Source organism: Zootoca vivipara, chromosome 5 (genome assembly GCF_963506605.1).
Source record: "Zootoca vivipara chromosome 5, rZooViv1.1, whole genome shotgun sequence".
In the NCBI taxonomy this organism is placed as follows: domain Eukaryota; kingdom Metazoa; phylum Chordata; class Lepidosauria; order Squamata; family Lacertidae; genus Zootoca; species Zootoca vivipara.
In genome coordinates this window covers 89,950,839-89,963,188 of record NC_083280.1, presented here as the reverse complement: position 1 = coordinate 89,963,188, position 12,350 = coordinate 89,950,839, and the positions used below count along the sequence as shown (strand labels likewise).

The following is a 12,350-nucleotide window of genomic DNA, read 5'->3' as shown; positions in this document are numbered from 1 at the left end:
TTGGCCTGCCAGAGGGTCTAGTTTGGCCCATGAAGTCATTTTCCCCAAACCACACCCAACTTCTCATCACTAGTGACGTTAGCTCAGGCATAGGCAAACTTGGTCCTCCATATATTTTTGGGACTACAGTTCCCATCATCCCTGACCACTGGTCCTGTTAGCTAGGGATCATGGGAGTTGTAGTCCCAAAACATCTGGAGGGCCGAGTTTGCCTATGCCTGCGTTGGCTGATGGGCAGGAGGAGAGGGTTTAATCCTGCATTGGCTTGTACACCTTATTCCCCGCAGGATTTAACCTCACGCTTCTGCCTCAGCACCCCTTGCCTCTGGCCACACCCAGTCACTTAAAGGAGAAATACAGGCTGTTTCCAGAAGCACTTGCAAAATGCTTCAAGCACAAAGCAGGTTCTCCCCCCTCTTCCCACTGAGCGATATAGCAGGAGAGCAATTCTGTTTGGTCCAGATGCACATGAGAGCTCTCTTCGGGGAGCCTGGTCACACCCCCAAACCAAGCAGGAAACCTTCACTACCCAGCAGGGTGGATTTGATTTAAATCAGTAAGACTTGATTTAAATCGTATCTTTTTTCAGAAAGATTCATTCTTGCTGGTATAATCATCATCATCAAACCTTTATTGGCATCACTTACAAACATTCAAAATAAGCTCACCAACACAGTAGCTAAGTTCCTCTATTTGATTTTTTTTGCCGCCAAAGTACGTTGCAGGACCCTGCCCTTTCTGGAGACCCACAGAGGTGAAATAGATTGCTTGCCTCTTCTTCCCTTTGGCAAGTGACTGTACTGTTGAAATGGAAATGGTATAATCTTAATATTTACAACCAGATGATAGTTTCATTTTTGGAATAATAAATTTTCAGAGCAGTTTTTACAGATATAAAAAAAATACTGATTTGGTTATATTATTAGAAATACATATACAGATAATTATGAGATTATTGTGGGGTTTAATAAGTTAACTGTATTTGGACAACTTTTCTGCTGTACTTTATTGGAAGCAGAAAAATAGTCATTTCCTTAATAACAGTTTAAACAATTTATTTAACTAAAGCAATAACATTATAGCATATGTATCCATGTTTGTTAACTGATGTGGTTAAACCTTAAAAAAGCAAAAACAACTTAGACTGAGTTATAGTTACAGGTAGGTAGCTGTGTTGGTCTGCCGTAGTTGAAACAAAATTTAAAAAATCCTTCCAGGTTCTTAGTTGGTCTCGAAGGTGCTACTGGAAGGAATTTTTTTATTTTGTTTCAACTTAGTCTGAGTTTTAGCACACATGAAAAACTTAAAACAAATCCTTATTTCCTGATGAATAGCCTTTGGACTATAATGTATCCTAAATAGAAAAGTATCTTTAGAAAGATTTTTCCTCCAAAAGCATTTTATTTTTTAAAAAATCCTATCCTATTATTTTAAAAATCCAATTTAAATAAAAAGAATCTGATTGAAATTAAAAAAATCATTTTAAAAAATCATTGATTTTTATCCGCCCTGCTACCCAGTGTCAGCTGATGCTAGGGGAAGGTGACCCTGCTTGGTCCGGGTACACAAGAGAGCTTTCTTGTGCACCCAGACTGATCTGTTTGGCTGCACACATTGCAGAAATAAAGCAAGACACTGCCAACAGGAAGGTTTTTTTTTTCCTTGAAAGGAAGGAAAGAAACTTCCCTTCAGCAGTGCCGTGGTGCCCACTACCAAATCCCCTGACATCATTTGTGATGTCAATTGATTGAGAGGTGTTGAGTGGCGACGCCACCTGTCAAATTTGGCCTATGAGGCTGTTCTTGATAGGACTGTCTGCCTACCGCCTTTCATCCTTGTATCTCAGGGCGGTTCTCAGCATAAAGATAAAAACACAAAATGCATAATAAAAACAAGAACAAAAAAAACCCCAACCCTCCTCCCCACCCCCTCCTACAAACACATTTAGAAGGATATAGGATGTTACTCAACCCAAGGCCCAGTTGAAGAGGAATGTTTTCGCCTGGTTCCTGAAGGTGTATAAGGAAGGTGCCAGGCAGGCCTCCCTGGGGAGAGCATTTCACAAATGCGGAACCACTGCAAAAAAAAAAAAGGCCCATCTTCGTATTGCCACCCTCCGGACCTCTCGTGGGAGAGGGCATGCAAAGAAGGGCCTCCGAGGATGGATCTCGGGGGCCAGGTCAGTTCATACGTCGATTGAGAGGCAGTCCTTGAAGTATTGCAGTCATGAGCCCTTTAAGGCTTTATCGGTCAAAACCAACGCTTTGAATTGGGCCCCTGAAACTAATTGGCAGCCAGTGCAGTCAGACCAATTAAAGGGATCTTTGGTTTGGCAAGAATAAGGCAGCAATTGTCCTACATGGTCCTTGGTGCCTTTGCAAAGGAGGAGGAGGGTGTCAAGCAAAATAGAATTAACTGGCTCTGCCTATCATTAGCTCCACCTGTTAAGACACCTGGCCCTACCTCAAATGGACACTGGCCTCACTGGTTCAAGGTTTCAGAAAGTGTCCACCCCCTTTTTGGGGATCTGGGTCCCCTGAAAATGATGGCATCTACCATGTTTGCAGTGCTAGAAATAGAGGGTTGGGATGTGAGGCAAAGTAAAATGCGAAGCATTATGAGTCCCCTCTTGTGCCCTTTATATCTTCACGTCCAGGTAGCTGAAAGCAAAAGGTTGAATGATCCTCATGGTACAGTGTAATAGTGATGAAGCCTTGATTTCTGTTTCTTGACTGTTTAAAAATATTACATCCTAGCCCAAGTGCCCACGGAGCTTCAGGCTCTCCTGAAACGACGAATCATGAGGGATTAGGCTGACCTGCTAATCTGTGGTGTTCATCCTTTTACAATAGTTCACACAGAGGAGCAAATTAAGTGCCTATTTTTTGTGTCAGCCCTGAAGAATATCTGGTTTTCCAACCCTTAGTGACTTGTTAACAAACAGGTATCAGGACAAGGTAGTGAAGGCAGCCGCTGGCCAGTCAGATGTGAAATAGTACCGGTATCTCTTTACTAACTACAGTATTGATTCCGCCCTACCCCTTGCAAACTGTGTAATTTTCTTTTCCCTGCTGCTAAACCAGTAACAATGTATGAAGAGCTTTAGGGGCCCATCAGTGCTCAAAAAGGCTGCTCTTCCTGGCATGCTATCGATTTTTCTCAAAGGCTTTTAAATTGCTCCTTCATTTTACTCAAATGCTCATTTCATCTCTACTGAACGCCAGCATTTTTTGTGTGTGTTTAAACAATCGCTCCATTCACAGGGTTCCTAAACTGTTGTGTCTGTGCTGCCTTCTTATTTACTGGGAGATAAACTGTTTAGTTTTTGTTAATCTTGGATTAATAGTTCCTGTATCTGAATTGTTCTGCTTTGTATTCCTTTACTTCAAAAAAAGGAAACTGTGTGATCCATCTACTGCAAGTGAGCGCTTTAATTTTGCCCTTCTAGGCTTCTTGCCTTGAAATTTTTCTAGAGCTCCATTTCCCCATTTGCACTGAATGCAAAGGTTCACCAGCGCTCTGCAACAGCCTTCCCCAACCTGGTGCCCTCCAGATGTTTGGAATGCAGCTCACACAGCTGTGCGGATGGAAATCATTCACCAAAAACACCTGGAGGGCAACAAGTTGGGGGAAGCCGCTCTACACGATATCTCTTCAGTGTGGAATGGCTTGTTTTTTTTTTCTGACTCGGCCTCCATTTTTAATTCGGTTCTGACATTCTGAAAATTCAGCAATAAAATGCTTGTTGGTGTTTTTGCCTTTGTCTAGAGTGGCAAGATCCAGAGTTCATGAGAGAAGTTGAAGCAGCCACTGGGGCTGATCTTGGATCCTCTCGGTACAGTGGGAAAGGAGGAAAAAAGAAAGGGAAGAAAAAGAAATATGCAAACCTCACAGACCTGAAGCAGCAGGCAAACACTTGTCGCTCCCGCCTTGAAAAGAAAGTTTTTGATAAGTAAGATGCTACTTTGCTTATAATGCCTACCTTGTTTGTTGCTCTTGCTAATTTAGTTTTGTTTTTAATCATAGAGTTGGAAAAGACCCCAAGGGTCATCTAGCCCCACCCCCTGCAATGCCTTGCTTCTTTAGAGTGTGCCTTTTATACACAATATCAAGGAAAATGTAGGTTTTGGTACCGGAAACGCTGTTGCTGGAAATCTGAAATTATGTCACTTAAGTCAGAAATATGAAGTTATACACAGTATTAAAACTGTTAACAATAAGATTTGTTTTAAAATTATTTATGTTGATTCATAGAATATTGGTACATAAGAGCAGCTAGTTTTTGCGCTGTCTATACAGTGGTACCTCAGGTTACAAACGCTTCAGGTTACAGACTCCGCTAAGCCAGAAATAGTACCTCAGGTTAAGATCTTTGCTTCAGGATGAGAACAGAAATCGTGCTCCGGTGGCGCAGCAGCAGCAGGAGCCCCCGTCAGCTAAAGTGGTGTCTCAGGTTAAGAACAGTTTCAGGTTGAGAACGGACCTCCGGAACGAATTGAGTTCTTAACCAGAGGTACCACTGTATTAGGTATGTTACTGGTAACATCATTGCCATTTGAACAGTGGTGATTGGACTTTTTTGCACATTGTATGTATTTCATATCTCTGTGCATTTTGTGTGCCTTAAGGTAATGGATATCTGTTTTTAATACACATTTTTATCAAGCACTAGCTGTCCCGGCCATGCGTTGCTGTGGCTCATCCCTTTGACTCCCCCCACCCTGTCCCGACCCATGACCTATTTTGTTCCCTCCCCCCGGCTCATCCCTGTGACTCCCCCAACTCTGTCCTGACCTATGACCTATTCTGCCCCCTCCCCCCCCCACCCCTGGGTCTTCCCTGTGACTGGCCCCACCCTGTCCCCCTCGCAGACCCCTGTGGCCTGGCCGGTTCCTCCACATTGGTGTTGTTTTTTGGCCCATATTCAGTTGGTTGGAATGTTCTGTTGTGATGTCACTGATAGTATGCAGCCAAAGGCAGCAGGTGAGGTGTATGTTCCTTTGACGTGTGTGTGTGTGTGTTTTTGAGAAAAATCTGTTTTTACCTGCCAAAGGTTTGGCACGTTTGGAATCTAAGGTTATGTTGGCCCTCGCATATTGGTACTGGACGCTGTGTCCAAATTTGAACGCAATCGGTCAAGCAGTTTCCGAGAAAAGTGGAACGTCCCAAACATTGACCCTTTACATTTATATATATATATATAGATAGATTATTGCTACTACAAAAGATCATGGAAGTGCTGGGTTTCCTTGACAATGTTACAGAAGAAAGTAACAGCTTATGCATACATCTTGATTTTCGGTTGCATAGGATACATAACAAATACATTAGCATGCATTGGTTACATAAAACATGCTACTATTTTTAAGCAAAATGGGACGGACCATAAGAGATATTAAGAACAATATGGCACATGCTAGTATTTCTATTTCCATTTATACTCAACGCAGCTATTAAGTGTTATACTTGGATTCCACCCACTCTTCGTTATTCCCAAGCTGGACAGCTAACAGCTTTGCTGGTTGTATAGATTGCTTCTTTGTGTGAGGAGTCTGTTCTTTAGATCACAGGAATCTATGCTTACAAAATAGCTAAGCACTCCCAATTCGAAACTGTAATCCTGTGCAGGCCAGTATGTTGAACCCCTCCACAAATCTGACTCTACACAAGGGCAACTACCTGCTCAGTGCTTGGGTGCCGATCATTTAGAAATCTGGTCCCAATAAATAGGCAGCAACAAGTCTGAAACTGTAGCATGTTTGTGCAGAAAATATATGCTTCGTGTCTGTCACTAAATAAGAATTCTTACTTTTTTTGTTCTGTTTTCTATATTTTTTATTAAATTTTCTGTTTTACATTTTAGAATATTCATTTAAACAACCTTAAAATATCAATGACTTCCCTTCTTCTCTTTCCATGGTTCATTTTGCATAACATAAAACCCTGCATATTTTAATATAAACTAAACCATTCAGTATTCCATTATTACATCCATCAAAACTTATTTACACTGTTGAATTTAATCTTAATGCTGCCCACGTTTTCAAATATACACAATTTTCCTCCATATATTCAGTAAACATTTTCCAATCTTCTTTAAACATATGTTCTTCCTGTTCTCTTATTCTATATGTTATGTCCGCAAGCTGCGCATATTCCATCAGTTTGAATTGCCATTCTTCTTTAGTTGGGACTTTGCTCATTTTCCATTTTTTTCCAATTCATTTTCCATTTTTTCCAATTCTTACTTCTTCCCTATATTTTGGGAACATGCATATACAGGTCAAAGCCAAGAACCTGCACATGGGATGGAGTAAGGAAAGGCCTTCTATCCACCTTTCTTCAGAGTAAAAAAGTTAGGAAACTTTGAGACTTTTCATACCTGTCACAGTGGTCGGATGGGACTACTTCAGAGTAACGACTCTCCACCGCTCTGCATTTTATCTTTTTATTGGTGCTGCGTATTTACAGTGCTAAAGGTAGAGCTATTTACAGAGACACATCTTTTCAGCTTTCATCAGAACCTCCGAATGGCTTTTGGCGCGTTTTGCGCCAGCATAACAACTTGGGGAGCCCCATCCTCTTCCCCCGACGCTTTCTGCGAAGTTCCGGAGTTGGGGGGATGGGTCTGCCCCCCCTCTTTCCTCCTTCCTGTCCCACCTGGGACGCTGGCTCTTCTACCCTGCCAGAGCCTTGGATCCCACTTCCTGTTTCCCCACTGGAGCTGGAGCTCTCCCTGCTCTCAGTAGTGCTCTGGGCTGGGCTGGAACTCAGGAGGGGAGGGGCTTCGCGATACCCCTTGCCCCTCACAATACCCTTTGAATTGGGTCCAGGATGTGTGAAATACCTAGTTGCATGAGCGGTGCACCTCAGACATTTTCTCAAATGGGATTTCCCTCTTCTCCAGCTCACTCTTGTTCAAGGAAGCTGGCATTGCATCTTCTGCAGTGAAGTCTCCGCAACAATATATCATTTGTCTGACCTGATGTTCAACACAATTTATTCATGCATTCAAAATGTATCGTTAATGTTTTAGCATCTTCCTATTATTATTTATCCTGCCCTTCTTCCTAAAAGGAGTCCAGGGCAACAAACATTAAAGTAGCAACAATATGTAAACAGCGGCTATTTTCAAATAATACACACATCCACAGTGTCTGTGACTTGAAATGACATCCTTGTGGCTGTGGGTCTGCATGAATACAGCTGTACAGCTCATTCCGCACCTCTGCCAGCCACTACCACAAATGTGTGCTGGTGACATGAAAGCTTCATTCTCAGACATAAAGATCTGCCTTGGTTGCATGTTGCAACCAGTGCATGTTCCAGCTGGACCACAGTGGCTGTTTGAAGCCAGCCTCCGTGTGGCAGAGCTACAGCGAGTGTGATCAATCCAAGTGGAGCAAAACAAATGCTATTAAATCGAGAAGCAAAACACTTTTTGTTTGCAACAAAAATACTAGTGTTTACAATATTATATAACCTCAAAAGCCTGAATGAGCCAGTTTTGAGGGATGTTCATTATTTTAAAATGGTGTTGCTTTCCTTGTCTTGATGTAATGGTTGTTATGAGTAATGAAAACCCGCATTGCTTTTCTTCTCCTCGCAGAACAACACATTGTCCATGACAATCTTGTATTATCTGGTCTTATTTTGAGGAGTCAATAAGCCATAAAGTTCTAATAAGCAGAATTTCACATCAGCTTTAGAAAATAAATTTTAAAAGTTGTTTTTAGTTTACTGTGCTTCGTGCTAATGATTTTGAATGTGTGTTAGTGCCAGGCGTGGGAATTCAATCTGTCATGTTTTAATAGGTTTCATAGTTTGCAGCACTAAACAAGATGATAACCTTGGCTTTATATAACAGTCCCAAATTACTTGAAATGTACAGGTGATAAACCCAGGCTCTAGTCTGCCAATAAAGTTAAGTGAAATTGCACACAGATCATCAGAGTGGGATCTCATTTCATTTACAGTATCTCACAAGCTAGTGCTGCTAATGTAAAACCTACATGACATGAAAGTGCCAAGGCCATTGTGCCGTGCTAAAGACTCACTTTTCCCCTGCCAATTAAATATCATTCCCACTCCAAAACCATGACCACATAGTTGTCGTTCTTTTATAGCAATGCTCCTGTAAACTCCTCAAGCCAGAGGAGTTTCGCTTAAAGGGGCACCTCTTTTAATCTGTTCTATTTGCCCCATGGATCTTCTGCCTCTGGACAACTTTAAAAGGTTTAGAGTAAAGCAAAAGCCAAACGTGCCCAAAGCTATTGCCATCATTGTCTTAGTTTTCAGGAAATACAATGACAAGCTCAGTAGAAGGTGGTATCAAACTCTCATTCCTTGGGAGCTTTTTAAGCAGAGGCTGGATGGCCATCTGTCAGGGATGCTTTAGTTGAGATTCCTGCACTGCAAGGGATTGGACTAGATCACCCTCAGGCTCACTTCCAACTCTACAGTTCTGTGATTCTATGAATAACGAAGTGTGCAAGGTTTGGGGCATCTGCAGATTGACTGCCATCAGTGGCTGATGGCTAACTGATGCCATCAATTAGTTGGGTGTGAGAATTCAGCCAAAATGCCCATGAACAGCACACATGGGCATATGTTGTCTACTCCCACACAGCTGCCAGTCATCTTGCAACTTGAGGGAATGGTTGTGCTCGAATATTACAATACAGGTTCATAGAAAATTTGTCTCAGTTCCCTTATATGCAGATTGGAGAATCTAAACTTTAGGGGCATCCTGTTGCAGGCAAGTAGGAAAACTAGGCACCTGTCTCGAAAGCTAGAGATTTCCAGAAATTCTAAAGCTGACTTGGGGAATGGTTGACATATATACAATAATTTTTATCCTCGAGCCTATACATCAAAAAAATAATAATGAAATGAAATGTAGGAGGCAGGAGTTTTGTGAAGTCGACGACTGAGAGTGTGTGATTTGCCCAAGTTCATCAAGTGAGCTTTAGGACTGAGTGGGATTTTTGTCCCTCTAACTCAGGCATCCCCAAACTTCGGCCCTCCAGATGTTTTGGACTACAATTCCCATCATCCCTGACCACTGGTCCTGTTAGCAAGGGATCATGAGAGTTGTAGGCCAAAACATCTGGAGGGCCGCAGTTTGGGGATGCCTGCTCTAACTGCTAGACCACACCTGGTCTGTAAATTGTGTAGTTTAACACATATAGAATAAGTATGGAAATAAGATTCAGTGGCTTCAGTGTATTGAAATGGATTGAGATCTTTCCCTTTGTGTGGTCTGTAGAATAATAATAATAATAATAATAATAATAATAATAATAATAATAATAATAATATTTATTTGTACCCCAGCCGGAGTCAGGCTCAGGGTGGCTAAAGCCCTTCCCTCTGATATGAGCAACTCTTCTCAGTTTATGCTTGGGGAGGGGGAGTGAAACAAAATTCGTTTCCAGAAATGATTTTATGCAGAGGCTTTGAGTTCTGTTAAACCTATTTGGAGGTTTGTGGGATGAATTGAATGGACGCATGCATGCACAGTACCTGTTGTTAAGACTTTGTGGTTTAGGGTCCCCATTGAACTAATTTGATAGTTTCAAAATAGTTGCTGTTTGTTTATATTGCTCTGGTTAATTCCTTTTTAATGTGCAAAACGCTTTCTGCTCACCAAGCGCACAGACTGTTTACTGATATGCAGAAGATCATAATCATTGCCCCCTAGAGGTACATGTTCTGCATATTCCCACTTCAGTGTTTAAAATTTCACTAAAGCAATTGTGTAAAATGAATGTGGCCATAAAAGGTGTGGAGTGTCCAATCATTACAGTGAAGGACTTCTGTTTGTTTATTTCTATTAATGAGCCCATTGCTAAATTAAAACTATTTCTGTAGCTAATTTAATTAAGATTATAAATTTGTTCTGCTTCGTCATCAGTGCAGTGTTGTGGAGGCTTGATTAGCAATTTATCACATCCCACTTCATTATATTTGCTCACATGTCCATAAATGCTCCTCACATTTGTGTATAACCTCAGTTTAGTTCTCTCCTTTTCATCTTGCCTTGTTTTCTTCTTACAGAACAGCCATGAAGCGGGTGGTGAAAGCAATGAATCGAATGGATCAAAGAAAACACGAAAAGTTTGCAAACCAGTTTAACTATGCACTAAATTGAGTTGCCACGAATGGCAAAACTGCAAGGACATTTGCCAGTACAGTACTGCCACTCTGTAGAGGAAAGCATTTTACTGGACTAGTTTACTTAGTATCAATTTGCGTAATCTAATACATTTTACAATGAACATGAATTATACACATAATTTTGTGTGTGGTTATATTGATAACTGTTATGATCTCATTTTAAACAGAAGACTTGTGGCTTGTATATATTCTAACACCACTCTAGATTTTTTTTTTTACTTTTTGGTGGACTGCAGATTTTCAGCTTTTAATACCTTGACCCAATGGTCACAGATGATGAGAGTTGTAGTCTAGCAACATCTGGCATCCCACATGTTCCCCACCCTCTATGCTTCAGGGCCCACACTCCCCCCCCCTTTTTTTTTCTTTTGGTACATTCCTTTTCCAACACCTGCATTTACTTTTCCTGGAAGAATAACATCTGGCAACAAAGGATAAACTCCCTCTGAGCAGTTTTTGTGTCAATATGGATGTGTGAGTTCATTCCTGCGATTCGGCAATTGTCCAGTTGTCTTTAGGTGAGAAGGTGTTCTTCTGTAGTCAGCACACTTGTGACTAACTGAGAATATAAGCACCTTGCAGCAGTTTCCCAGAAACATTCTCTGGCTGTAACTGTGGGCATAAGGTTTCGCTGGAACGGCTTCCCTATAGCCCACCTTGGCCCTTGGGTGCACATGATCACACAGTCATTGTCTAGGTATCGTGGATGAGGTCAGCCTTGCTCACAATTTTCATTTCTCGGGGAAAGTCATGCCTTATGGACTAGCATCACATGAACAAGGCAAGGAGAAATTTATTACTTGTGTACAATTGTGTACAATTTTAAATGCCGAAGAAGAAGAGGAGGAGGAGGATGATTTTGGATGTGATATCCCACTTTATTACTACCCGAAGGAGTCTCAAAGCGGCTAACATTCTCCTTTCCCTTCCTCCTCCACAACAAACACTCTGCGAGGTGGGTGGGGCTGAGAGACTTCAGAGAAGTGTGACTAGCCCAAGGTCACCCAGCAGCTGCATGTGGAGGAGCGGAGACGCGAACCCGGTTCCCCAGATTACGAGTCTACCGCTCTTAACCACTACACCACACTGGCTCTCAACTAGACTCTTGTTCATGATGGTTGTCAGATCTCTACATAATTTAGGAGGCAGCTTTATAAGAATTTGCATGTAAATTTGCTAATAACTCCTAAAGAGGAACAACTATGTTCTGTGAACCGCCCTGAGACCTCCGGTTATAGGGCGGTGTAGAAATTATTATTATTATTATTAAAGTTAGTTCCTGCCTGGGGATCTGCAGGCTAACAAAATGGGCCCAGTGGACAGAGCATTAGCCACTGAAATAAGCAATAAATCTTGGTTTTTTTAAGTCAAACCCTCCCCCATTCCACTTCCAAAAAAGGAGGGGGGAATATCTGGACACATGGAAAGGACAGCAGCTGCTGAGGGCAGAGCACAAGTGCAAGACTATGGAAAGAAAGCTCGAGACTACTGAGGTGCTGGGTGCAAGAATTGAGCAACAAGCTGGATGCATGAAAAGCAGCAGAGTGAAAGGTTTATGTTGAGCAGAAAGCTCACTATTCACTCCTCACTTATACTGCCAGACAGGAAAATGTATTGGCCAAGTCTGCTCCCATTCACCACAAGCACGCCTGACCCACGGCCGGGCAAGTGCACCTTAGCAGGAGGGAGAGTGGTAGGGTTCAACGCAGCAAGCAGGACCGTACTGTGTAAATTCTCTTTTAAATGACTTGTTAATAAAAGGCCATGTAATGACAAAGAGTTGGAGGAGCTTATATAAAGGAAGTAATATGTAAAATGAAAAGGAATATTTAAAATCAAAATATGTATTTTATCATAGGAGAGGGAGGGTCTGGTAACGGGGGGGGGGGAAGATTGTGAAAATGTTTATGGATATTGCACTTATAAATAGTGTATTTTGCTTTGGATACTTTTTTCTTAGTTTTTTAAAAAATATTATTGGGTTTTATAAACAAGAATAACATTATACAAACAAGTATACCAAGTTTTCTCATGTCATTTGTCATGTCACAAAAATAGCATAATAAATGTGGGGAAATATCTACAACATGTTTCATTATTAGTGGTCAATATACAGGTTCTTGGTTCATGAATTGGTGAAAGAAAGAAAAAAAGAAAGAAAGAAAGAAAGA

The 12,350-nt window shown here is 41.5% G+C and overlaps 1 protein-coding gene across 1 annotated transcript in view; it reads left to right on the top strand.

The window, feature by feature from the left end:
• The window catches only part of UVSSA (UV stimulated scaffold protein A), a 52,638-nt gene extending 40,500 nt beyond the window's left edge, over positions 1-12,138 (top strand). Inside the window, exons 12-13 of the mRNA XM_035137354.2 lie at positions 3,769-3,952; positions 10,060-12,138. Coding sequence (XP_034993245.2) covers positions 3,769-3,952; positions 10,060-10,153 — 278 coding nt within the window. The 3' untranslated portion in view covers positions 10,154-12,138. The remainder of the gene's footprint in view (positions 1-3,768; positions 3,953-10,059) is intronic.
• The last annotated feature ends 212 nt before the right edge of the window (positions 12,139-12,350 follow it).